This window comes from Artemia franciscana, chromosome 5 (genome assembly GCF_032884065.1).
Source record: "Artemia franciscana chromosome 5, ASM3288406v1, whole genome shotgun sequence".
Taxonomy (NCBI): Eukaryota; Metazoa; Arthropoda; class Branchiopoda; order Anostraca; family Artemiidae; genus Artemia; species Artemia franciscana.
Window position 1 is genome coordinate 15,286,654 of NC_088867.1, and position 27,334 is coordinate 15,313,987.

General features: G+C 33.4%; 1 protein-coding gene across 1 annotated transcript; it reads right to left on the reverse strand.

Moving 5' to 3' along the window:
* Positions 1-908: 908 nt before the first annotated feature.
* On the reverse strand, positions 909-26,916 carry LOC136027014 (ubiquitin-conjugating enzyme E2 J2-like). Its single transcript, XM_065703916.1, has 5 exons — positions 26,787-26,916; positions 10,947-11,072; positions 8,215-8,323; positions 4,229-4,357; positions 909-1,727 (listed from the first exon to the last, which is right to left on the reverse strand). The coding sequence occupies exons 1-5, from the start codon at positions 26,903-26,905 to the stop codon at positions 1,518-1,520; spliced, it is 693 nt and encodes a 230-aa protein (XP_065559988.1). The 5' UTR covers positions 26,906-26,916; the 3' UTR covers positions 909-1,517.
* Between the last annotated feature and the right edge of the window lie 418 nt (positions 26,917-27,334).

A 27,334-nucleotide genomic window follows, 5' to 3' on the forward strand; every position in this document is an offset into this window, starting at 1 on the left:
TTTGGGTGTGTTTCGATTGAGATCCAATAGAATGTGTGATTTAATAAATGAGCATAGGTTGTTTCAATGGATGTTTGAAAGACAAAGCCCTCAATTATATGCCTTTTCATAACTACCTTTTTTATCAAGAGATGCACTTTGTCAGATACATAATATGTTAAAAACATGTCTCGTCAATGTCTCTCTCCATTTGCCAGAAAACTAAATGGTTTCAAAATTTCTGACCTCATTCAACGAAACTTCAAAATTAATAAAATTAATCAAAATTAAACCCAAAACTGCTATTAAAAGCAAAGAAAAATCATTTACAAAAATTAATAGCGTCACTCTCTTCCTTGATTCTGTTTGATATTTATTTTGAAGCTGTGATTTAATGAAGAGATGTTCGTTGTTTCAATGGGTTGTCGGAACATATCTATGCGCTTTTTCTTTTTGTTTGTTTGTCTGTCAAGATAGATACTTCGACAGATTCAGAGGATATACTTGCCTGTCCGAACCTCTTGCCTTATTTTTAAGAGAACGACCAATGGTACTCCTGTGTCTAATACTCCTACAGGAGTTCGGAGTAGTATTTCACAGACAAAAATCGTATCCAGAACTCGCCATATTTGCCGTCATTAGGTCAGTCCAATTCCCAAACGCGAACCAGCTGAACTTTTCAACCCTACTGACCTGTTTATATGGATAGTTGGATTAGAACAAATTCATTAGGAAGGAGTTCTGTACATTAGTCACAAAAATTCCCAGATATATTGGTTTGTCCAACTTATAGTTAAAGATGAAAGTTTCCAAAATCTGCTTTTTCTTCTTCGTTTTTTGTCAGGTAAAACATTCCGTCATGTTTAGAAGGTGTACCTGTCTGAAAAGAGGTGCTTCACCCTACTGAGCTGTCTAAGCGCATAGCTTGGTACAACAAAAAATATATGTATTCATTAAGAAGGAATTTTGCACATTAATAACAACAAAAGAAAAACAACTAAATAAACTTGGCCTTCACCACTAGGACCAGATACTCTTTTAAAGCAGCAAAGAGTATGGGAAACTAAGCACTGAGAAGTATGCTCAAAGATTGGTTTCCTTAAAGTATCTTAAATGCTCTTTAAGATACGTTTAGTAAAAACTACTAGCACCGCCGATAGGGCAACGTTGCCCAGAAAAATTATAAAATTCAAATCAAGTTTAATTTTAATTTTTAAGAATTTCCATTATGACTAAAGGAAAAAATTTCTTTGAATTCAATCTCAAAGTCCTTAAACTATGCAAAAACTTTGTTATTATACTTTTTCTGGATAAACGGCTAGTGCTATACTGGCATACCGAAAGTAGGCTAATGAAAAAAGGTAGAAATATAGACATTGAGTCTTTTGGCGCAATGTCATTTACCTCTGAGTTTAAAACAAAAGAAAAACTAAAAAAAAATCTTTTTAAGGTTTTTAAATATATTTTAGATGCCTTTTTGTCTTCTTATCAAATAACTTGATCCATACCAGTTTCCCATTCTCTATTACAGCGAAACATCAATAGTCAATAGAACTGAGAACAAACTGAACAACCCAACCGAATGCAATCACGCACGCTAAAACTCCGAAATTTGTGAGACAGCTTTGCAGCCTATCTGTTATTCCAACTATGTGTGAAGAAGCAGAGGGACTTCCAGATTCAACTGATGCTGATTTGGCTGCATTTTCAGCTTCCAATTTTCTCCTTTGAACTTCATCTGACATTTTCTACATAAAAAAAGAAATCTTTAACATAAAGAAATGTATCGACTTAATGCTAAACATCTTTTTTTTGTATGCACCAGGTTCGATTTTAAGAGTCTTGAGAAATCGTGAGATGCGTTAGGGGGAGGGATAAGGTACTTTTACAGAAGGATGTTGGAAGTTAGAAAAATAATAAATCTGACGATTTCTGTGTTTGTATATTCTAAAAGTAGAATAGAATTCACTATAACTGGAGCATTTCAGAAGACTTTTTGACGAAATAGATACTCTTAAATTTTGATTTGACATCAGAGCAACAGTTAGATTTCTAACTTATAAGTGAAAATAAGTAAAAAGGATATCAACCAACAAATGAGGGTCAATTTCCGCACAAAAAACTAATTGGCAAAATAAGTTTTTTTTTACAAAAAGCAGTGTCTTCTGGTATACATACATTACATTAAATGAGCCTTGACTATTCGTGAGTGGGATCGAGGAGGAAAGATTACGTAGTTTCATACGCAAGGGCTCAGAAACTAGAGCCAGATAATTCTGCTAGGATTATCTATTTCCGTAGAAATGTGGGCACGGGATATTAAATTAAATTATTGCATATATAGCTTATGAACAAAAGGATAAGCCCTTCCCAGGAAGTGGCTTGACGGATGTCAAATAAATTTATACTATATAAGTTAAACTTACACGACGTTAAATATAAGACTTGAAGAAAAAATTAGACGGATTTCCCATTCTAATCGTTTTACCACCATACATCCCACGAGAAAAAGAGAGAATAGCAAATGAACATTAATACAAAACTCTAAACCCAGAAGTCACCTGTGGTTATATCTCAAATGAGATAAGATTTTTGTTTTGTTAGAACAGCAGAAATACACCTTAAATTTCTCCCAAAATGTCACGCACATGGTCTGGATGCACGCGAAGGCCGTCTTATTAAGTACTGCTTCAGCTATTTTGCTAAGTACAATTGCTTTAATCCTGTTATGGCCACTAAGCATAGCTAATTCCTTGATGTCTTTGCACTTGGAACATTTAAAACATATCCTTTCTGCTTGTTCACAAATTGCACATACGGAAAAGACAAATGCAACAACAGGCACCCATTCAGAAATTTAGTTTGGAAAGAGAGTGTAGGTCCATTCAGCAGATTCTGTTGAATGCACTAGAAGTTTATTTAGTCAAATAAAAACAAGTATTAGATTACAGAAAGATAAAGACAGTTGAGGTAAAAGGGATCCATGCTATGAAAAAAGGGTAAAATAAAAAAGTTACCAAAAAAATTGAAATCAAGCAAAAAACTTGATATGAAGCAAAAAACTTTAACATTCGAGAGTAATATTATCAGGAGAAGGTGGTCAAAGAGAGCATATCAAACTGAAGAGATGGATATACAAAGCAGTTTCATCAGCAAATTTACGTAATTCAACTTTTTCAAGTAGAGAAGATAGCAAGATGCATAAATACATTTTGATTTTTCAACTTCCACCAATAATATATTAACGAGGTGAGCTCTGAGGGCATGGTGAGCTTGAGAGCAGTCGGCCACAGAGGTAGAATCAATACAAATGCAACACACTTAGAGATTAATTACTACTTAAGTATACATTAATTAATAAAGCATAAGCATACGGCAATATAAGCCTAAAAAGGCTGACTTATTTTCGCTTAGACGAAGAAGAAAGGCGCAAAAGATACGATATTGGCTATAAGTTAGTAAGACAGTTTGTATACGCAGCGTAGTAGGTGATGCTACAGTCAAAATGGAAAAAATTGTGGTTGTATTAAATATAAGCTACATTGGAATCAGCAAGATTACCCTAGATTTTCCTTAATAGGGAAGAAGACCACCAGAAAAGGATGAATCACTTACAAATTGATTTACAGGTAGAAAATAAGTTTCATTTCCAACTTATGAGGTTTTTGATTTCAAATTCGAGCTAACTGTCTACCACTCAGCAATGGAAAAGAGTTTGTGAAAGAAAGGGTTCTGAAATGGATTGCCGTTTTCGCAAATGTAATTTAGGAACTTGACATGTAGTAAACATTCTTGTAGAGTTCCAGTAGCTTTCTCATTTAAGAAATTATTTACTAAAAGGGACGCTACTTTTGATTTCCTGTGGATCCTGCAGACCATTGTAAAGAAAAAAAATATCGTTTCTAAATGAGTTCAGGTTTGTATATAAGTTAATGCGGTGGTGAAGGAAGAATAGTAATTTAGGTTGTTTTTTAGTGGAGGGTGGCTGAGTATTAACATGTTTTATTTATTTTGAGATGCGTATTATTCAAAAATGTGCTATAAGACTTTCCTTGGCAAAAATTAGACCTGTTATTATTATTCTAATGAGTTATAAATGAGATCGTAAATATGTCAAGATTTTGAGTAGAATGAGAACGGTACAAGCCGTTAAGCCAAAATGTTTCTGTGCTTGTCTAAAAATATAAAACAAAATTAGCTCTCCCCAGCACTAAAGGCAGTCAAAAACCAATGATTAGCTCTATCTTACCTCATAAATTTCTGGGAATAGTTCTTTGACTACACTTTTCTTCAGATTGAATTCTAAACTGGCAGCAGCCCAGTTCCGCTTTTCATAATCTGATGTTTCTAGACTTCCTAATGTAGGGCTTTTTTCAAGCTAAAAAAAAAAACTTCAATAATTGTATACAAGTAGAGCCGTTCCACATAAATATGGTTTTGTTTGCCATGAGATCAAAAATGAGACTTTTATATGTAAATGTCTAAATGATAGTTGTAGATAAACACACTAGCTTATTGATGCAATACTAACTGGCGCTACAACTTATAGCTTTAAAATTCAGCTTTATATTTGCTTACTTCACAGGACCAGCCGTGATTGGACAAAAAGATATGTTAGTAGCTTACCCCTAACTCAAGCGTCTTAAAGTGCCAAGGACATCAAAACAAACTCATATTCTGTCCCCCTCTTCTGGATCCGTTTTGAGTCTATTTATACATAAGAACCACAATTTTCAAAGATATTTCTTTAGGCTATTTAAAAATTACGAGTTTTTTAGGACAGTACCACATTTTGGTCAGCGTTGCCACGGTGAATCGTGAAAATAAACAAGAAAAAGTAATTTGTTCAGTTTGGCAATATTTTTTTTTCCACAGACTTCAAGCATTATCCGTCTGTAGAGTCCCAAAAGAATTACACCTTCAAAGGAAAGCTACACCTTCTTAAGCTGTTTGGTGAAAAATGTTTAAGCTTATTTTCTGCTGCTAAACTACACAACCACATATAGAGTACTTTAAAATACCAAGGACACCATTTTTGCAATGCACAATTTAGTAACAAATCACACTACACTAATATGCGATTTGTAGTGTTTCTACAATTCAAACTCGGGTCCAACCTTGACGAAGCGAGTGGAACAAAAGCTAATCCTGGTTGGTAATCCAGGAGGTTAAAAACAGAAGAAAAATCAAAACTATCTTTAAGCTATTGTATCCGGTATACAGATGAAAGTAACGATAAAGTTGTAGAGTTTAAGCAAATAAACTTAAATCCGATTAGATAAATATTTGGTGCAGGATGTGAATCCCTTCCCACCAAAATTTTTACCAGCTCGTAAAAACATAACAAAAATGCATACAACAAAATTTTCGATGTGTTTTTCATTTTTTTTTTGTAACCACCCTCCCTCCGGACGAAAGTCCTAGATACACCATTGATTACAGATATCCCTTTTACATAACTATGTTCATTAAGAAGAGAGGGAAGGGGGAGGGTAAAAAGCTGATGAAATACATAACAGGAAACACTAATGCTAAAAGAAAAATAAAAAATAATTCAATTTTAATGTGAAATATACCGAGTATCTTCAAATGTCAAGGACACCAAAAAAATCCCTATTTAACCCCCTTTACCCGTTTTAGGTTTATTCATACTTGAGAACCGGAATTTTCTACGATCTGTTTTTGGGGTATTTCAAAAGCCTAAGGGGAGTACCACGTATCTGTCAGTGTTGCCACGTTGAACCGTGAAAATAAATAAGCAAAGCTAATTGGTTCACTTTGGCAACACTTTTTGTCCACAGACTTCAAACATTATCAGTCTGTTGATTCTAAAAAAGACTAGACCTTCAAAAGAAAGCCGTACGTTAAGCTTATGTTTTGCTGTATAACCACATATGGAGTTTTTTCCCATCAAAATGCGAATCGCAAATGTTTCATACTTTAGATATATACAGCTTTATAAGTTCAGAAATAACCGATTCAAACCTGTTTCTGATTTTATTTCTAAGAAACAAAAATGTTTCTTATTTTATTTCTTTTTTTTCTATTATTTTCAGTGTATGGCAAGAATCATTTTGTAGGGGTACCATTTCAGTTTTAGTCTCGGTGTGGATGCACACAGGTAGATTCTCAAACTATTTTGGCAATACGGAACACTAACTGACAAAGCATCGTTGTTTTTATTTCTCCCCAAAACTCCCCAAAATTCATATTTCCTTTTCACTGTTCTTGGTGCGGTAAGAGAAACCAGACATTTCCACATTTACGTTTTAATGATAATTCTAGACACATAGGTTATTAATGCAGTACCATACGTGACGTTGTCTATAATAAATGCACTAAACATATACTTGCGATAAATGCGTGAACATAACACGTGATAACATATTTGTAATTGAATACTTAACAATTTAATAAATGTAACAACAAATCTAAACAAGGAGGAAGCAGATAATATTTTTTTGAAGATAAGACAACAAAAGGTACAACTTGTCTTACCATGCATCTGACGTTAATTAATGTACCCTAGGTTTTCATGTACATTCTTAATGATAATTTCAGGGATGCAGGTTAATACTGCAGGACCAACTGCATCTGCATCTGCCATGAATGTATTAAACCCATATTTTTAAATAAAACTGTGAACACACCATGTGACAACACACTGGTAAATATATATCTCAGAATGTAATAAGTATAACTGAAAATGACCGTAGACTATTTTTTAGGAACGAGACATGAGTTTTTGCAGGACAAAACAAGATAAGGTACAAATTATCTTAAAAAGCGTTTGAGGTTAGTAGAAGATTTAGGGAGCTTGAGGTCATATTATTAGTCATACATAGGGAATTTATGGTAGGCACGCCACTTGCCTGGGTAGGGAATTTAAAGTGCCGAGCCTTTATAGGCAGGTGTGTATTCTCCTGATGAGCCCTTGTGCTGGGTGGTCACCTTTGAACTATTTGTCTTATTTATTTTATTTGTTTTTTAATATTCGGTACATGACGACTTATACTTACTTACGACACGACTGCCTGTCCATGGATTATTCTTTGCGGTTGATTGTGCATCTATTTAAATTACTAAAGTAGGAAAACAGTCTTCCTTTCTCCTTCTGTCTTTTTTTTATTTATTTTATTTTCATGGTATGGATTTGTTTCTGTGTTTGTGTTGTTACACTGGTCATTTGTTTTTTTTTTTTTTTCAATATAATATTTTTGGCGAAATAAGAACTCTGGGTTCAGTTGCCCAGTTTTTCATTGGGATTAATAAAATCCAGATTAAAAACAAAACTTTGTTCAAAACTGAATTTTCTTTGATGCACTTCTTCAGGTATATTTCAAGTTGTATTTCAGCAATGGCCAATCTAATTAAAAAGACCGAACAATACAATAGTAAAAATTCTAGGAGCATTAAAATATTAGCATTTTTGAAACTGGCTTTAGCAATGGAACAAACTGAAAATTTTTTTTAAGCAAAAACTTAAAGGGTAAAGAAACTAAATCTGGACACCCGGTTCCAACTATTAGTAACCAATGTACTATTTGTAGGAAAAAGGCCAATATTGTCTTTCATTGGTCATTTCTAATTTTCAAAAGAAAATTATATCCTTTCAAAATTATTCTCTAGCCTTATTCTATGGTACACCAGTACTAATGATAGTAACAGAGATATTCAAATAGGAAAGAGATCCTATTAGGTTTATATTGCAGAACTAAGTTAGTCAGAATCAATTTTTTTTTTCAATTAAAATAATTACAGTGCTAGCTATTGAAAAAAATACATTCAAATGCATATCTTTTTGGTATTCACTTTATCAACTTTTTAAATTTGTTTAACTTCAAATTGTAGTATTGGACTCAACATAACTTGGAAACGGGTGTATAAGCTACAGCGGGAAAAATTAAGACACTTCAAAAAATAATAAATTGAAAATTAAAAATAACTAAATTAAAACTAAAAATTAGAAAAATCAAAAATTTTAAAATGAAGATGTTTCATTGAATTAGATAATGCAAATTATGAGAAAACCAAGAAGATCTCACACAGAGCTATTAGTCAAATTAACAAAAGACGATTTTTCAAAGAATCAATTTCAAGTTAAATTAATTAGGAAACCTTGTAATAGCCTACCTAGTAGTAACCTTGAAGGGAAATTTCTTTGCTGAAATTGCTGGAAAAATTAAAAATTTTGCTAAATGAAACAATCAAAATTATGAAAAATTCATTATTTACCATGAAGCTAAGAAGACCAGTAAGAATTGTAGAAACACTCCACGCAGGATTCCAGGTGTCAGGATGGTAGTCGCTTATGGACAGACAAAGCCTTGTATTGACTCTGAACCTAAAAGCAGGCAAAGGATTGAAAAATCCTAACTTTAAATTACAATATACAAAACATAGGTGCAACTTTCAAGATTCAAATTATTTTCAAGTCTCAATAAAGTACAAAAAGCTGGTTCTAGTTAGTTTATAGCAACCAAAAGACGTCCAGAGTGAGTGAATGATAGAGGCTTGAAAACGGGATCAATCTACACAATCAAATGCGCAGTATAAAATGAAAATTGCCTGATTTTGGATACAATTTTCTGACTGTTCCTTTGATTATTTAATTCCATGGTTAATTTCAATTATATCCTTTACTAATTCTTTAGTTGTAACGATTAGTTACTCATTAATTCTTTAGTGGTTCTTTTTTTCCTTATTCTTATTTGGTTTGACTTATTTACAATGAGATACAACCAACAGGGACTCTTTCCATGCCAATTTAAAACTAGGAGAGAAGACGAAACCTTAAGTGAGATTAATGGATTAGATAAAGATATTAACACACAGCTGCTACATAAAATTCACAAGAAACTGGAGAATCCCCAAAGACCCACCTCTCGATGAAAATATATTTTTTACCAATTAAAATCATCAATTTAGTCAATCAATTAAAACCATTAGAATTAATAAAAATTACTTTCACAAAAGACATCGAAAACGGATGTTCTTCGAACCAAAGTCAGAAAAGGGGGGAAAGACAAGACTAAACATGAGCTTATGAAATAAATATAGAAATTCCTACATACTGTGAAGTGAATCATAAGATAACATCACTGGACAATCCTCATTTAAATATCGATGGATAAAAATCATTTTTAATAGTGAAATTATTAACTCATTGAATCCATTAAAACAAATTAAAAATTATTTTTATTAGATACCACAAACCAAAGCTCCTTCAAACCCAAGCAAAAGATAAGATAGGGGAATACTTTACGTGGGCATATTGAGTAGGTTAGAAGTTAACACATAGTATAAGAAACTCGTAAGAAAATTTCACAAGACAATCGCCATTGAATTGTCTCTGGATAAAAGAATAAAAAATTATTAATACAATTCTTAATCCAATTAAATCAAAATAAACATTTTTTAACGAGACACTGCAAACTAAGGCTCCTTCCAACCCAATAACAAGGATATGACGAGACTAATCATTAGCATATAGATTAGAAGCAGAAATATACATAGATTAGAAGCAGATATATATATATAGATATATATATATATATATATATATATATATATATATATATATATATATATATATATATATATATATATATATATATATATATATATATATACCAATCCTGAAATATTTTGAGCCTTCATGTCAGTGACATCGTTTCGTCTGTTTTTCAATAAAAATATAGTTCATTAAATTAAGATAGCATCTATGATTTTGCATTCTGTAAATTTATTGTAATCACCCTCATTTACAGGCATACATTTGCATTTTTTTTCTTTCTTTTTTTACAGCTACACTTACACTGTTTGCCAAAATTAACCACAAAATTATTACACTTGTTTGTCATTTATTTTGCCTTATCTTTTAAACATTATTTATCTGCTCCAATAAAATTTGAAACTTTCCACCTGTTTAACATCTATATTAATACACTTAATTTCTGGCAATTAATACAATATTTGACTAACTCAATATGATTAACATTATTAATAAATACGATTTGTAGAAATCAATTTCATGTTTAATATACCCATTTCTAGTAATATTGTTGAATTGATACATGAAACGAGTATCAGGCTGAGGATTTAGTCAACTTTACAATACTGAACAGGTTTATTACATTCAAGTTAAAATTAACTGCTTATCCAATCAATGAAAATAGATAATAAATTGTGTTTTCGGTTAATATTAGTGTTTTCTACAAAATGGAAAGAAAAAACAAGAAAAGGTAAAAAAAAAAAATACGCCAAAATCATGCTGAAAACCACTTTAAAAACACGATTAAACCATTAACCAATCCAAGGACCAAATTTAAATTTACAACTCAGCCCACAGAAAGAGTTTCAGTTCCTTTTAAATCCTGAAAAATCATAAAAACTAATTTCAAAACACGATTAAACCATTAAACAAACCAAGGACCAAATTTAAATTTAAACCCAGCACAAAAGAAAGATTTTCAGTTCCTTTCAAATCCTAAGAAATTATGCTAAAATCAATTTATAAACCCGATTAAACCATTGGACAAACCAAGGACCAATTATAAACTTAAAACCCAGCCCATAGAAAGAATTTCAGTTCCTTTTAAATCCTGATTTCTTTGCTAGTTCTATGTTGAGAGTTCTTTTTTTTCTAGGCCTGTATACAACAATATCATTTCAAAATATAGGAATCTACCTTAAATTTTTATGTTCCTTAACCCATATTAGAAATCCTGTTTATTGACTCAATTGCAAAAATGTCAGTAATATCTGGAGTTTCACCATCAAATTGCCCTTTTTGAAATCAAATTACAAATAGCAAAGTTCTTAAGTTACACAAATACATGATCCAATTTAACCAGACTTAAATTAAACGTTAACTTAAAACTTAAGCCATAAAATTACATTTGACAACACAACTAATATTACTTGTGAAAGAAAAATTGGTGGGGAGGAAAATAGAAGATATTTACCTTCCACTTGGGGTGATCATATAAATACTAGGGGGTTTGAAGGGAAAATCTATGGGAAAGACCAGTTTTCCATGGTAATAACCACCTTCATACGGACTATCTTGTGGTCCTTGCACTATATAATGCCTGAAAGAAAAAGAAATAAATTTTATATTTTGACACTAAATAAATTGAATGATTTACCCTTCTTTGACTGAGTAAGTAAGAATGTGCGAATAAATTTTGTCTCTTTTGGAGGGGTTAGAGGAATTACTCAAAAACTATATGAAATTATAGATATAATAACGAAATTCAAGAGGTTTTGGGTAGAAATGGCATGGTTCACTTCGAAAAGTTATGATCTTGTGATACCTACCACCTGAAGACAGATTAAGGCTAGAAACTTAGCTTGGATACAAAATTTTGCCTTGGATAAACATTTTTCGACAGAGGATATTTCAATTCTCTGCTCTGTCATATACTCCTCCATCTCTCTTTATCTCCAAAAGATAAACCCTGCTTGCGTAACTACTTATTGGTGTCAAGATGGACCTTTTACAAATCTGCTTAACCACAACCATGACTGCAAATAATGCTGCAGGGTGACAAGTGGCACCCCTCGAGGAAACGATAGCCTAGTAAACAACACAACATTACACTGGTCTGACTAATCAATAATTCTCCTAGGTTTTGTTTGCTTCGGTAGGCTTTAAACTCTTCCTGGAAGAGTTACCTATTACAGGTTGCCTCCCCATTGTTTCCCGCCAAAACAAAGCATCTGTGGACAGCCAAAATCTTCAATTAGGTTAAACTGATATAAATCTGAATTACTGAGTAGTTTCTAAAATAAATTTAGTTATTGGTTAACATTCTTGGGCATTTCTTTATTTAAACTAGGTATAATTAAAGCAAAATTCATGCTTCATTTTTGTCTATGCTGCTCTGCTAAGCTTTTTTTTACCAATTGCCTTTAACTGGCCCATGTCTAAGTTTCAGTGACTTTTGGCTACATTATGACAGTTTTCAAATTCTTTCATTCATTTTTTTTAACACAGTCCTTCGTCGTTTTGACAGTAACACAAGAAAATTTATTCAAATTTTTTAATAGCAACATTTGTTGAAAAAAAAGGAGAATATAACCTTCGAAATCAATTTTCCCCAACTGAAGGCCCATTCACATTGATATTTAGCCAATACCAAGATTTTAGCAAACAGCCTATTCACGATAATATTTAGTTAAACTAAAGAGTACCAAAGTGAAAGTGCAATTTTTTCTTTTATTATTACTATTGTTGTTTAGATAAGGTCAGCCATCTAGAGAGTTTTATCAGTCCTTAGCTGTATAAAAAACCAATAAAGATTTTTTTTTTTTAGTTAATTTGCTAGCTAAAAAATAAACACACTCTTTCATGGGCCATTAATGCTCTTCCCAAATAAAATAATTGGTACTATTTCAAATTTCCTCTTAAACCCTTAAAGGTGCACCTTGATTCTCTTTGCTACGCTACGCTCTTTGCTTTGCTACGCTATAAAAAATTTTGTGTAGCATAATTTTGCAATGATAGTTCAATGCTACGTTAATATCACAGAGTCATCTATTTCAAATGCATGGATTTATTATGACCACCTATAAAAACTTCTTAAGTTAATTTTTTTTTAATTTTAACATTATCCAATATTACCAGGGACTCAAGAACTGCAATCAAGAAATTTAAAGCACAAAAGACAGTTAAAGTAAATTTTGATTATTGAACTGATTAAGTGGAAACTTAAACAATCACATGTATTTTAATATTTAAGAACAGTTGGGAGCTCAATTATTACGTAAAAAGACTTACATATATAGCTTTTGGTAGCAGTAGGTACACAATTAAAAAAAAGGAAACAGGTGAAAAATCAACATAAAATAAGATGAAAAGATATAGCACAAAACAGCTGTTAGTGGCTTCTGGCCCTTTCGTTAGGGACTGGTTGTACCATATTGAAGCCATTGTACATCACAATGCAGCATGTAAAATGACTGTTGGTGAAATTATCAATGTTGTGCAAGACAGAGCAGCCTCTAGTCTGATCAGGACAAGAAGTAAAAGTAAGTAGGTAGGTTAAGAGGGTCTATCTTTCTGTTGAAGATATAGTTGTCACTTTCGTGCCCCCAACTAATTAGCTCTACTTATTTACTTCCATGGTTCAACATGGCAACACTGACAAAAAAAGTGGTCCTGCCCTAAAAGTTAATAGTTAAAATTTTTTTTAGATAATTCACATTTTAAGGTATGAATAGACTTAAGATAGGTCCCGGATGAGAGGCTTCAAAATGTTTCTCTGTTCCTTGATACTTATGATAATGCAAAGAACAATGAGAAGCAAGATTTTATTTCTGATGTTGAATTATGAAATTTACTTTATTCAACTATAATAAATATATGTATTTAGAATAGATGAATGTAAATACTAAAAGAGCATTAATTCTTTAGTCAAATGGTAGATTTTTATTCTAATTCTGCTATCAAAAATCATAAGGGACTGTATGCCACCATTTAGATTGGAGACTCTTTGAAGGTACAAACTGAGATTTCTAATTGTGGTGGTTATTACATTTTAAAACAGCATTGAAAAACACATCAAATACATGGTTTATCTTCAAGCTAGCAAATTTAAATTTCATAATAAAAAAAAAACATATGGAAATTAAACCTAACAAATACAATTTTCTATTGTTAGCTAGTCTACACGAATCAACTGGATAAATCACAATATGAATGCATCTGATGTTGAGTAAATTGGTAAAATAAGCTTGTTTCTATCAATTAGAATGATTAACACGCGAAGCATTTTACTTTTCAACACTCTTTCCAAATATTCTAATCAATACAATCAGAAATTTCATTTTGAGCTCTAAAGGGCTATGTGGATTGTATGAAGATAAACGGTATCTTATGTTCTTGATAGTCAAACACAATTTCATTTAATATTTCAGGTTCAACATTCAATTATCAAGTCAGATTATCCAAAATCTTTAAGCTTCAAGGTGAAATTATTATGATTTTTTTTTCTTCACATACTGCTTCAGCTTCTTCTTGCTAAAATTATCAATTCAATTCTCGGTCAATCTTTTCAAACAAAAGTAACTTGTAATTTAGCTCAGTTTCAGTAAAAGACATAGGCCACCATTTTTTTTTTTTTTCTGTTTTTTTATACAATTCTTTTTTTTTTCATTTTGGGTGATATATTTTAGGCAAATTTATAATGTAAGACAGAAATCGAATTGAAAAAAAGAAATAGGCTTATGCCATTTGATTCCCAATTCAATTCTGTTTTTTATAAATATAAATAGCAATGAAGAACATACTGCCTTTCCATATCAAACAAACACAACATACAAACAATAGGTAATTTTTTTTTTCAAGACAGCGTAATTCAATTCAGTGAATATTTAAAAGACGGCCCTACGTCCAAGGGCCATCTTCAGCACAACACCAGGAATATATATATATATATATATATATATATATATATATATATATATATATATATATATATATATATATATATATATATATATACTAGCTGTTGGGGTGGCGACACGCGCCACCCCAATCAACACCTAGTTGGTGGGGGCGCTTCGCGCCCCCACCCCCCAAGCCCCCCCGCGCGCGTAAGTCGTTACGCGCCATATTAGTTACGCGCCATTGTAGTTGTGTCCCTATGTCCCACCTGTGAATATAGATAGATAGACGTAAAATTTGCGAATATACAACATTCTTTGCTGTCCCATTGTCTGTGCATATAAATAGATTGTCAGGTTTACCGACTCTTGAACATGCAACATATAATGGTCCATGGGAAAACAATCCGTATTCAGATCTATACCTCATGATTCTAATGATTGCCCTTGAGCTTTGTTGATGGTGATTGCTAATCGACCATTCCCTGTCCCGGTGTCCCGGTCGTCCTTTATATCCCCCTGTGCCCCCCGGCGTCCCCGTTGCAGTTGTGTCCCTGTGTCCCGGTCGTCATTTATATTCCCTGTGTCCCGGTCGTCATTTGTATCCCGGTGTCCCGGTCTGTATATACATTCGTTTTTTAGTTTTGTTTTTCTCCTTTATTTTTTTCCTTTTTTTTTCTTTTTTAGTTTATTTAGATTTTTAGATTTTTTAGTTTTTTTATTAGTTTTTAGTTTTTTTTCTTTTTAGTTTTTTTGTAGTTTTTACCTTCTTTTTAGTTTTGTTAGTTTTTTTTTTACTTATGTCCTGGTCGTCATTTATACTCCCTGTGTCCCGGTGCTTTGTTGATTGCTAATCGAACATTCCTTTTGTCCTGGTCGCTTTCTCTTTGAGTGTCGTCATTTATTTTTTTCTTTTTTAGTTCTTTTAGTTTTTACCTTTTTTAGTTTTTTTAGTTTTTTAGATGAGAATTTTTTTAGTTTTTTCCTTTTTTTCTTTTTAGTTTTTTATTGGTTTTTACCTTTATTTTAGCTTATTTTTCAGTTTTTTCCTTTTTTTTAGTTTTTTTTTAGTTTTTTTAGTTTTTTTTTTTAGTTTTTTTTAGTTTTTTACCTTTTTTTAGTTTTTTTAGTTTTTTAGCTTTTTTATTTTTTTTATTAGTTTTTAGTTTTTTTTGTAGTTTTTGCCTTTTTTTAGTTTTTCAGTTTTTTTTTTAGTTTTTAGTTTTTTACCTTTTTTAGCCTAACCAGGATTTGAACCTGGGACCTTCATTCTCCGTTCTGACACCCTCTCTCACCGAGTGACTACTCCAGCATGTTCATTTTGGTGTTTTAAATGGTATATTATTAACCAAATTAATGTGTTTTACAATATACTAAGCATCGTCATAACAAAAATGACGACAACTAATTTCATGACGTCAGCCGACACAGAAACATGACGTCACCTGATCCACGATCCACAGACAACTTATTTATATATATATAGATATATATGTATATATATAGGCTATATATATATATATATATATATATATATATATATATATATATATATATATATATATATATATATATATATATATATATATATATATATATATATATATATATATATATATACTTACATTAAAATGAGAAAATTAAAACTAAAAATGTTTAAAAAAAAAAATTGAACAGCCTAAATCAAATGGCATGTTTTCATCTTAGCCCTGCCAATATAAAAAAAAGGAATAAAAAAAAAAAACAATATCAATGTGGAACTGCCTAACTTTAAATTGACTTTGCAATAGCTCGAATTAGTATATTGGAAAAGAGCATTCTGTGTCATTTTACTTTGAACTAATTGGAGAGGGGAGGCGAACTCTGCATGCCCACTAAAGTGACAGGCCCAAAGAGCTATTTAAGAGCAATACATCTTTACAGTGGCTGGCAGAGGCCTCCCTAAAAATGGGCTAATAAAATTAAGAAACAATTAAAAGCAACTAATGATAGGTGTAGAAATGATATGAAAAATCAATTTACAGTTTTACTGCAGCACTAGGAATCAACATCTTTTCATTTTCCAAAAATATCCTCAATAGCATCTAGATCTCAGGATTTAACAGGAGGCTTTTCACTAAACATCAGCACCAGATCACTGAGCATATATGGTCCATTTTTGATCTAATATATGTTTAAATCAGTGTAGAAAAGCATCTCGTTACTAGCAGTTATGACAAGCAGAGCAATAAAATATGTATATTTCTTAAAAGTTCAAAATATGCTACTGACAATTCTTTTACGTGACTGTGAAGTTTAGCATCGTTACGTCATAGTAAGATTCCATATAATTTACTAAACTGGCAAGTAACAAGAAAGTATAGCTAACCTACATCTAATGCAGAAATTAACTCTAACAGTGGAAGAACATTCATGAAGCAGCTTTTGAGCTCAGAGCACAGTTTGTCAATCATAGACAGAGCAATAGCACTGCCTAAGCAAAGAGTGATATAGGCCCAATGTATTTTTTTTTAGACCAGGACACTTCGTATTAAAAAAGTTGTCACAGAAACTTCAAAAAGGGCCCATTGTATTGGTAATTCAAATGGCCAGTGGCCTTTTTAATAGTTAAAAGTGATTGGAGGGTAACCAACACCCCTCCCATGCCCACCGTTTTCCCAAACACGTCCAATCAAAATTTCTAGATAGCCATTTTGTTCAGCGTAGTTAAAAGTCCCGGAATTATGTCTTTGAAGATGACCCCCCCCCCACAGCCCTTAGGGCAACAGTTGTAAATTATATCCTGGGGGTATATAAGGTTTTTATAAAAAGGGTGGTTGTAAGAACTTTGGAGGGGTCTCAATGAATTGATAATCAGAAGTTCCATGCCCTTTTCATGATATAAAGTGACCAGAGGGCGGATACCCCCCCCCCCCCACACACACACCTAGTATTTTCCCAAAATGCATCTGATAAAAATTATACAACAGTCATTTGTTGTCATAAAAACTTTGAATAGGGCTTATCTGATTGAAAATTGAAGGGACCCGTACCCTTTTTAATAGTTGAAAGTGATTGGAGGGCAACCGACCCCCTCCCACGCACATCATTTCCCCAAACACATCCATTCAAAATTTTGAGATAGCTATTTTGTTTAGCATTGTTAAAAGATCAATAAATTATGTCTTTGCAGAAGACAGCCCCCCCCCCACGGCCCTTAGGGTAAGGGTTGTAAGTTATCCCCTCAGGGCATGTAAGGTTTTTTATAGAAAGAGTGGCCATTTGAACTTTGGATGAGGCTCATTGGATTGGTAATTAGAAGTTCTGGTGCCCATTTTAAGATTCAGTGTGATTAGAGGGCAGAAACCCATGCCTCATATTTTCCAAAAATGCATCTGATAAAAATGTTCAGATAGCTATTTGTTGTTGTAAAAACTTCGAAAATCACTCATTTGATTGGAAACTCAAAGGGCTGGTGCCCATTTAATAGACAAAAGCGATTGTCATTTAGGATGACTATACCCCCCACAAACTTTAATGCAAGCGTTGTAAGTTATGCCACAGGGGCATATAAGGTTTGTATCAAAGGGGTGGTCCTGGAACTTTAGAAGAGACTCATTTGATGGAAATATACAGTTATAGTTCCCTTATAAGAGTCAAACATGATGGAGAGCAACTAGCCAATCCCCCCCCCCCTTCCTGACAAGCTCTTTTCCTGAAATATATTCAATTGAAATTATGAAATAACCATTATGTTACCAATAGTCCAAAAATCATTTAGCAATATCTTTAGGGTGGACCAGGGGCGGATCCAGCCTTTCGTTCTAGGGGGGGGGGATTCTTTCCGAAAAGAGTGGGGGTAGTGTCCTTTTTGTCGGCCACAACGCTGACTTTATTTTTTACGTTTTAAGTTTCCCCGGCAGTCTATTGTTTAACCAAAATGTGGTTTTCATATATTACAATAATGATTACAAAAACTGTACTTGATCAACTGACAACTGTTTACAAGCCAAATTCAAGCTTCCTGGTTCCACTGTTCACAAACCTGTCGATTACTCTGTCAATGCTGATATCGATGTTGCGGTGCACATTAGGGAGGGCCAAACCATTGAGTGTAGTTTTTCCCCTTCTGTGCTCTGAGCCAGGTTTTCAGTTCAAGTGTTGCCCTGGTAGACGGCACGGTTAAGCCAAGAAGTTGACGGTACATGCTAGAGATCTCTTTGACGGAAGATTGCAGCAAATCATCCGTACAATTCATAATATTTGATGGCAACAGTACGGTAAACCAGAAAGAGTTCAGCGTGTCTCTTGAGAATCGGCTCTTTAAGTCACTTATGACTGAGTCGAGCATAGGTATAAATACAACACGTCGATAATATTCTTCAGGCGTAGTATAAGGAGGATTATTTCGATAAACCTGTCTATTGTGTAATCCTTGGAACTTCAACAGCCAATTGGATTTTATCTGACAATTCTTTTACTTGCTCGAATACTAATGCGAACTCTTCGTCACACGTTTCCCGTCGCTTTGCAAGAATTTCCAAAAGATCGGAAACGTGGCTATCGGCAGCGCCCAAGTCCAAAGTCTTCTTCTGGAATAGCCGACTAGGAGGCAAGGTCAGAGCACAAATACTGTGTAGACACTGAAGGGAAACCATGAATTCCGCACTATGTAACGCTGTGACAAGCGTCTTTGCCTCCGGAGCGGTCACTGATTCACTCCAGTGACTAATAGGTTCCAAAGCCTGGATGATTTTTGGAAGTTCGGACACAAACTGCCTAAGCGAATCGTGTCGCTCGATCCACCTCGTCTCGCCGATTCCCGTGAGCTTCTAGAACCTTATTCAAGACGTAATTTCTCTTCGCAAATTCATTAAAAAATGCAACAACTTCTTTTATAATGCCTATGACATTTCTGATGCTCGAAACAGCTAAGCTTCTTGACAAAGAAAGATTCAGGGCGTGGTTAAAGCAGGGACAATGAGACGCATTTTTAGCTTTTTTTCTGAATTTCAACTACAGCACCACAGTTATTTGATACCATCATTGCACACCCATCCATACCGATTCCAACACAAATTCAAACCCATTTCAGCTAAAAGGCTTAGAACTAGCTGGCCAATCACTTTTCCGTTGACAGTCGGCTCTTTATCTGCAGTGGAAGGTTCAAAGGTGGCATGATGAACGTCAAAAAAACCTATGAAGTCCTCACGTCTATGGTTATCAAAGGCATAGCAGAGAGCTAAACTAAGTTGCGATGAATGTAACACATCTGCTGTCTCATCAAAAATGATGCTGTAATACCTTGCTGACTTTACTCTTTCTAGAATGGCACCTATAACTTCTTTTCGCACAACAGTCAATCAACTGGTTTTGAGTTGTTTTGCTGATGTCGATAGCAATTATTCCTGATGTTTTCAGTTGTTCCTTTAATTTACTGTCGCCACTTTCAGCACGATAACGTAGTAGTTCTCGGAAGTTTCCTTCATTGGAAAGCGGCATGTCATCCAAGTTTAAGCTGTCATCATCCCAATGGCCCCTCAGTGGAATATTCTGCCTTCCTAGAAATATGGTTGATTCCAGAATTGGCTTTAGCCTCTCTCGGTTTTCTGTTACTTGCTTCATTCGCTGTTCGTTGACGCGATTATTTACAGATGCGTGTGGAAAATGGTAGGCTCTTAGAAACGACTTCCCAGCCTCTACTGCGTCATGATGGTACCGGGAAGTATCATGTACTGTCAGGTCTCCATCTTTTCCCAGTAACTTCGCAAATTTTGTGACAGGCTTTGTGACCAGCTTTTGTAGGGGAACCTGTCTGTTTGAACCCCCGCTAGCCCCAGTTACAAAAAGAGGGCAGTATTTGCAAAAAAGGCCTTTCTGGGCAGCAGAATATACAAGCCAGTGGAAACTCTGCAAATGAGAATCGTTCAAGTACCTTTTTTCGTCTTTCCCCCGCTTTAAATGAACAGAATACGGCATTTGGCATCCAATCGGGAGTTTCCATGGCCTCTCCAGAAGCTTGCACTTTATTCGGTCGTCAATGGCATGCATTGTACCGATGTGGATCCCAATATCGTTTTCCGGAAACAGGGTCGGGGGTGTTGTTGGATGATCACTCTGAACGCTAACGGGGTTAACAGAAGATTTGAAAATGTTAGGAATTTGCCCGTGTTCGCCACTTCCAACAGAACTAATTGAAGAGCTATTTGCAGTTACAGTTACACTATCTATTCTGCGAGACTTTGAAATGACAAAGCTGTCAAGCGTCTTTTGTCCGCGTTTTCCCGACATCATGTTTGTTTTTGACACTTCAGGTTTGGTTGCGTTGTGCAACCCCACCCACTTCCAATGTTTACATCAAACAGGGAGACGAGAACTAGCTAAAATTTACTGGGTGAACTGTTGCTATGCTGTGAGGTGACAAAAAATACTCGAGGCTAGCTTGATAGTGGAAAAGCTGTGGAATGAACGTAATGTAAAAAGGTTTTATAGTCTAGTTACAGCAGTTAAAACGTGCGTTAATGCAGACTTCCGCGAGTGCAGTAAAAAAATAATTACAGCCCGTCTAGGGGGGTGATTGCCCCCCTGGATCCGCCCCTGGGGTGGACACAATCCCCCAGAGCTAATGGGCGAGGATTGTAAGTTATGCCACAGGAAAATTTAAGGTTTTTATGCAAAGGGTGGTCATGGAACATTAGAAGAAGCTCATTTGACAGAAATGTATAGTTCAAGTTCCCTTTTAAGAGTCATACAGGATGGAGAGCAACTAGCCCCCCTTCTCCTACCAGATATCCTTTTTTCCCAAAACCCATTCAATTGAAATTATGAGACAGCCATTTTGTTACCAATTGTCAAAAAATCTTTTAATAATGTGTTTAGGGTGGACACAATCCCCCAGAGCCTATGAACAAGGGTTGTTAGTTATGCCTTGGGGCATATAAGGTTTTTATTGAGTGGATAGTTGTATAAACCCTGGATTAGAAATAGCCCATTTGATTGAAAGTCAGAAGTTTTAGCGCCATTTTTAAGACTCAAGAGGAAATGGAGGGCAATCAGCCCCCCCCCGTCAAAGCCTATTATTCCCCAAAAAATGCCAATCAAAATTTTAAGAGAGCTATTTTGTTCTGCATTGTTGAAAGGTAAAGTAAAAATGTCTTAGGAGATATAAACCTCCTCACAGTCCTCAGAACAAGGGCTGTAAGTTAGGCCATTTGTTCATTGTTCACACATTATAAATGTTATTGAGAAAGGTATGCATGTTTGAAATTCACTTTCCAAAAAGATGAAAAGCATTCAGGTGAGACTTTCAGAGAATGTTGAGGGGAGTGTTAAACTAATTCAAGACATTTCATCCGAATGCATATCTCCAAAAGGGTGTAAGACACTGAATATATTAATTTGGAAAATTCAGGAAATGATAAGGGAGATGATCAAAAAGGCAATATTTGCAAGCTACCAATACTACTACAACTAACACCATTACTGCTACCAGACTACTACATTTACAGTATTGAGGAAAATTTGAACAAAATCAAAAGATGCTATGTGCATGCCCATTGTCCAAATAGCATATCTCAAGAATCAATTTGAGTATTAAGTTGGAACTTTCAGAGAATGCTTAAAGGGGAAGATTATCTCACCACAAGGCAATATATGCACATTACAGCTAGTTCTACTGTTACTGCTATATTTACTACTTCTATTGAAAGTACTTGTAAGGATGAAGATGAAAGCATTGAGACGAAATTTCAAAAACTATACAAACACACAGGTTATCAAAAGGATATATCAGCAATGTCATAGCAATGGCTAATTGTTATAAGATGGAACTTCCAGGACTTGATGAGAGGGATGTTCTACTCATCAAAAGGCAACATGTTAATACTACTCCTGCCAGTAGTAGTACTGCTATTCAATACTATTAATATTGAGTTCAATACTACTACTGTGACAACTTTTACAATTATGCCTAAGGGTTTTGAAGGTGAAATTATCAAGGAATTTTGATGGAGGAAGGTGAATTGAATCACAACACCCCATCTGTATGCAGGTTGTTTAAAGGGTGTAACAACAATATCTTAGGAATAGTTTGGTTTGTGAAGTTGAAACTAACAAGACTTGTTGTGAGGGATGTTGAACTAACCAAAAGAAAATACTTACATTATAATGCTACAACTTCTACTCATACTACTACTACTGCTACCATTGTTACTACTGCCACTAAAGCTTGGGCTACTATTATTAATTATTTACTACTATTAATCTGCTACTAGCCTACTACTACTACTATTAAAACCAAGGGTATTAAGGCAAACAATTTAAGATGTATAAATCTGCATGGAAATAATTCAAAATACACTATGCCCACATAGGTTGTCAAGGGGATGCATAAAAAAGCTGCAGGATTGGTTGCTGATATTAAGCAGTAGTGTATGTTGAAGGGGATATTGAAGAAACCAAAGGTGCTATGTACATACTGCTGCCAATACTGATGCAACTATTGCTATTATGCAAGCTAATTGTATTAGGGTGAAGGATTTAAGGAATATTTAGGAAGATGTTGAACTAACTCGAAACAAACTATAAGCAGGTGGACTTTCAAAAAGGTGACAAAGCAATATCTGAAGAACAAATTATATATTATTAAGTTAGACCTTTAAGGATAAGCTGTGGGGGATTTTGAACTAGCCAAAAGGCACTATGTGTATACTATTATTACTATCACTACAGCTCCTGTAACTAAAGAAGCTAATACATTCTTAAACTGAAAAAACTGTATACATTTGGGTTTTCAAAAGGGCATATAAGCAATATCAAAGGTGACACGTCTCTACAATAGCTATAAATATAATTGAGACTTTTAAAGGAGCTAATTCAGTTCAAAAGTAGAAGTCCCGAAACCCATATTATGGATTCTTATAGGAAAAACTGAAAAAATATACAATATGTCTCCATGAAATAGACTATGCCAATAAAAATGAACAGACAAGTTCCACAAAACAAGTTTTTCAAAGAATAGTAGAGAGCTCTATTCAGCCAAGAATTAGCGAAAATTATGTCAAATAATCTTCCAGGTGTAAAACTATCACAAAATAAATTATATAATAATTATACCAAATTAGTCATAAAACTAAATTAAGAATACCATTTGTGTCAGTGTTAAAAATTGCTGAAAAAGTTTCTTCAACATACAATTAGCAACCCACACTACAAATTCTTATAGAAAAAGCCAAAAAGATATAAAATTAAGCACATAAGACAATGTCAAAAAAATAAACAGATATTTTTTTTATACCTGTATATCTTAATAAACTTTTTTCACAAAAGAATTTTCGAAGAAAATTAAAGAGCTCCATTAAGCCAAAAATTAGCAGAAATTTTTAAATGTTTTCAATTTTTACTTTCATAAATAGGATATTATCAAAACATTAAAGAATAAACATCAGTACATGTCAATTAAACTGTATTCAATGGTCTTTTTTTTCATTTTTTAGTAAAGCATGAATAATGTTTTAACCTTGAGAAGACATTGGGGTTATCAGCTCTACCCACATTGATTTTTGTTTGTTTTGAATTTAACTTGGCTATTTATTGTAATTTCTCTTCATTTTGAGTTTCATTAATTTATTGATAGTGATTTATGGTGGTTTTATGCTAGAACAATTATTTAACTTTATTTCTACTCATTTTTGGCTTAATGGAGCTCTGTACTTTTCTTTAAAAAATTTATTTTGTGGAAAAGTTTTTTGAATTAATCCTAAGAAAATGATTGTGTATTGAAGCATTTTTTGTTGATTCTTTCAGTAAGATCAGTTTGACCCAGAGTTGAAATGGTTACAAATCAGCATAAGTGGGCATACTACTTGTTGTGCAGGCTTTATTTGTTTAGAGGAAGTACTAGAATTCTACAAATTTTGTATAGACTTTCAGTTAGGCTTCACTTGTAAGAATTTTTTTTTTTCTATTTGTTTTCAATATCACAACTTTTGCCTTCTTATTAATTCAACACTTAAAGTAAACAAGTGGCTGGAAGAAAAGAATTGCAAAATTATAAATACAAAGAGTATGTATAGTTTGGGCTATAAGGGGGATGTCTCCCTTTGTCTGTTAAGGGGGGGGGGGTGTGGGTGAATTAAAGCAACCTGTAAGTATTTTGGAATGTTTTAAGATAGCTTCCAGAATTTTAGTGTTTCCTTATAATGAATTGAACTACTAAAAATTTACCCTATTCCTAAATGTTTCATTAGCCTTGCTCAACTAAGGTAATAGCACTTGGAGTGCCTAATTTTAGACAAATATTTTATTAAAATGCATCTTTTATAATCATGGATAGAAGACATTTAATCCTACATATCATATAGTTCAAAAAGTTAGGATAAGCTGATGGTTATGACTGGGCTTAATGGAAAAAATTTGGAATGCAGATAGAGCTTAAAGCTCTGATGACAAATGAAAGATTATCTAAAAAAAAAAAATGTTTGCTAACTTATGCTGACTCTGTTGACTAACTTTTGACTATTCAATAATTTAGCATAAGCTTACATTATGCTAGAACAATTATTTAACTTTATTTCTACTCATTTTTGGCTTAAGGGAGCTCTGTACTTTTCTTAACAAAATTTGTTTTGTGGAAAAGTTTTTTGAATTAATCCTAAGAAAATGATTGTGTATTGAAGCATTTTTTGTTGATTCTTTCATTCCAGTAAGATCAGTTTGACCCAGAGTTGAAATGGTTACAAATCAGCATAAGTGGGCATACTACTTGTTGTGCAGGCTTTATTTGTTTAGAGGAAGTACTAGAATTCTACAAATTTTGTATAGACTTTCAGTTAGGCTTCACTTGTAAGAATTTTTTTTATTTCTATTTGTTTTCAATATCACAACTTTTGCCTTCTTATTAATTCAACACTTAAAGTAAACAAGTGGCTGGAAGAAAAGAATTGCAAAATTATAAATACAAAGAGTATGTATAGTTTGGGCTATAAGGGGGATGTCTCCCTTTGTCTGTTAAGGGGGGGGGGTGTGTGGGTGAATTAAAGCAACCTGTAAGTATTTTGGAATGTTTTAAGATAGCTTCCAGAATTTTAGTGTTTCCTTATAATGAATTGAACTACTAAAAATTTACCCTACTCCTAAATGTTTCATTAGCCTTGCTCAACTAAGGTAATAGCACTTGGAGTGCCTAGTTTTAGACAAATATTTTATTAAAATGCATCTTTTATAATCATGGATAGAAGACATTTAATCCTACATATCATATAGTTCAAAAAGTTAGGATAAGCTGATGGTTATGACTGGGCTTTTAAGCAGTTGCTTTCTATAATCTTGAGAAGCCTTTATTTGACATTTAAATTTAGACTAAATGAATACCCTTACATCTTAGCCTATTTTAATATAGTCATTATTCTTTGCAAATTTGTCATAGATTGAATGTATTCTAGATATGGTCTATCTATAATTTAGATAGCCTATGTAATTCTAACTTTAAAATCCTATGCTCAATTTTAGGCTTAATCATAAAGTGTGGGTAAATTTTTCATTGTTCATATTATTGACTTACAAATAAAATGAACATATCACTCAATGCCTTTTTAATCTCTTGTCAGATATAATAATCATATCTATTGCAAATTCTGTATGTTGTAAAGCCTAGGTTGGTTGTTTTGAGTTTCAAGCCAAATTTTTAAGTCTTTATTATATCCAAAAACTAGAAATATTTTTGTGATTTTCTAGAGCTCAAATTTGAATTTGCAGTAGAAATGATTATTATATGTAAAGAAATTTAAAAAAGGTATCAAGAAGTAGGTCTATGTTTACTTTATTTGTAAATCAATAGGCTAATATGAACAACAACAAAATTTACCAAAGTGGGTGTCTGAACTTAAGCTAAGTTTCATGGTTAACTATCAGTGCATTTAAAAATGTAGCAGTAGGTCTATGTTCACTTTATTTGTAAATCAATAGGCTAATATGAACAACAACAAAATTTACCAAAGTGGGTGTCTGAACTTAAGCTAAGTTTCATGGTTAACTACCAGTGCATTTAAAAATGTTAGTGGTGTATATGGTTAGAATATCCAAGCTAAACAGATATTTATTGGGAAGAGGTGGTGATTAACAGCCAAGCTACTGGGTATCTTACCCTAATTCCAGAGAATGAAAAAAGCTCCCCATCAATAATTTTACTGGACACTACTAATAGGCTAGAATGTCCTGGACAGGGACATCTTTATTTGGCGAATTGTCTCCCCTAGTAATTTGTGGAAAAAAAAAATTAAATAGCCCATGCCCAATGACTATGCAGATATGGAGCCATCTTACCCCCCATAAAAATGCTGGAGATTCGCCCCTGGTTTGTGGCCCCAGTGTGTACACCTTTCCAAAATAAGGTTTTAGCCTACTACTCTGATGTAGCGCTCAGCAATAAATGATATTACCATTCAAGTATATTGGATGGTAGTGGTTCTGCAGTTATGTATGGCACTGGATCTCTTTTCAGACGTATATAGTCCTGCTTAAGCCGAGATACAGCATGATTACTAATCTTTCGGCTCATGTTTCCTATAATTTGAATATTTCCAAAAATCTCGACACCTTTTAAAGCAAGCACCTATGACACTTAAATTTATGAAGATGGCAGTACAGCAGTTGAATTTCTGTACTATCTAACCTCTAGTGGGAAAAAAACATTTACTAGATACTGTTAACTACTATTACTTTTATCCAAATAGGATCATAAGCTAGTATGACAAAAGGACAATAATAAAAAAAGATTGCATAATACAACTTGACTGTTCTTTCATATTTTGCTGAATTTATTATTAGAAGAAGGACAAGTTTATTTGTTATATGATATTACGACGTCGGATGGAGAACGGGAAGATGTGCAATTCCCTGGAGAATTGAAAATAAAATGAATTTTGAATATAAAAGTCATAATAAAGTTCTCTAGTCTATTGAAATTGGTAGCCTATAAGAACATGGT

Bases quoted from the DNA above. Each gene is read 5' to 3' on its own strand.
- LOC136027014 (XM_065703916.1), bottom strand. From the start codon at position 26,905: ATGAGCCGAAAGATTAGTAATCATGCTGTATCTCGGCTTAAGCAGGAC. The intron at 4,358-8,214 runs GTAAATAATGAA...TTTTTTTTTTAG, and splicing joins CTGGTCTTCTTAGCTTCATG to CTTGAAAAAAGCCCTACATT. The intron at 1,728-4,228 runs GTAAGATAGAGC...TTTTTTATGTAG, and splicing joins TATTCCCAGAAATTTATGAG to AAAATGTCAGATGAAGTTCA.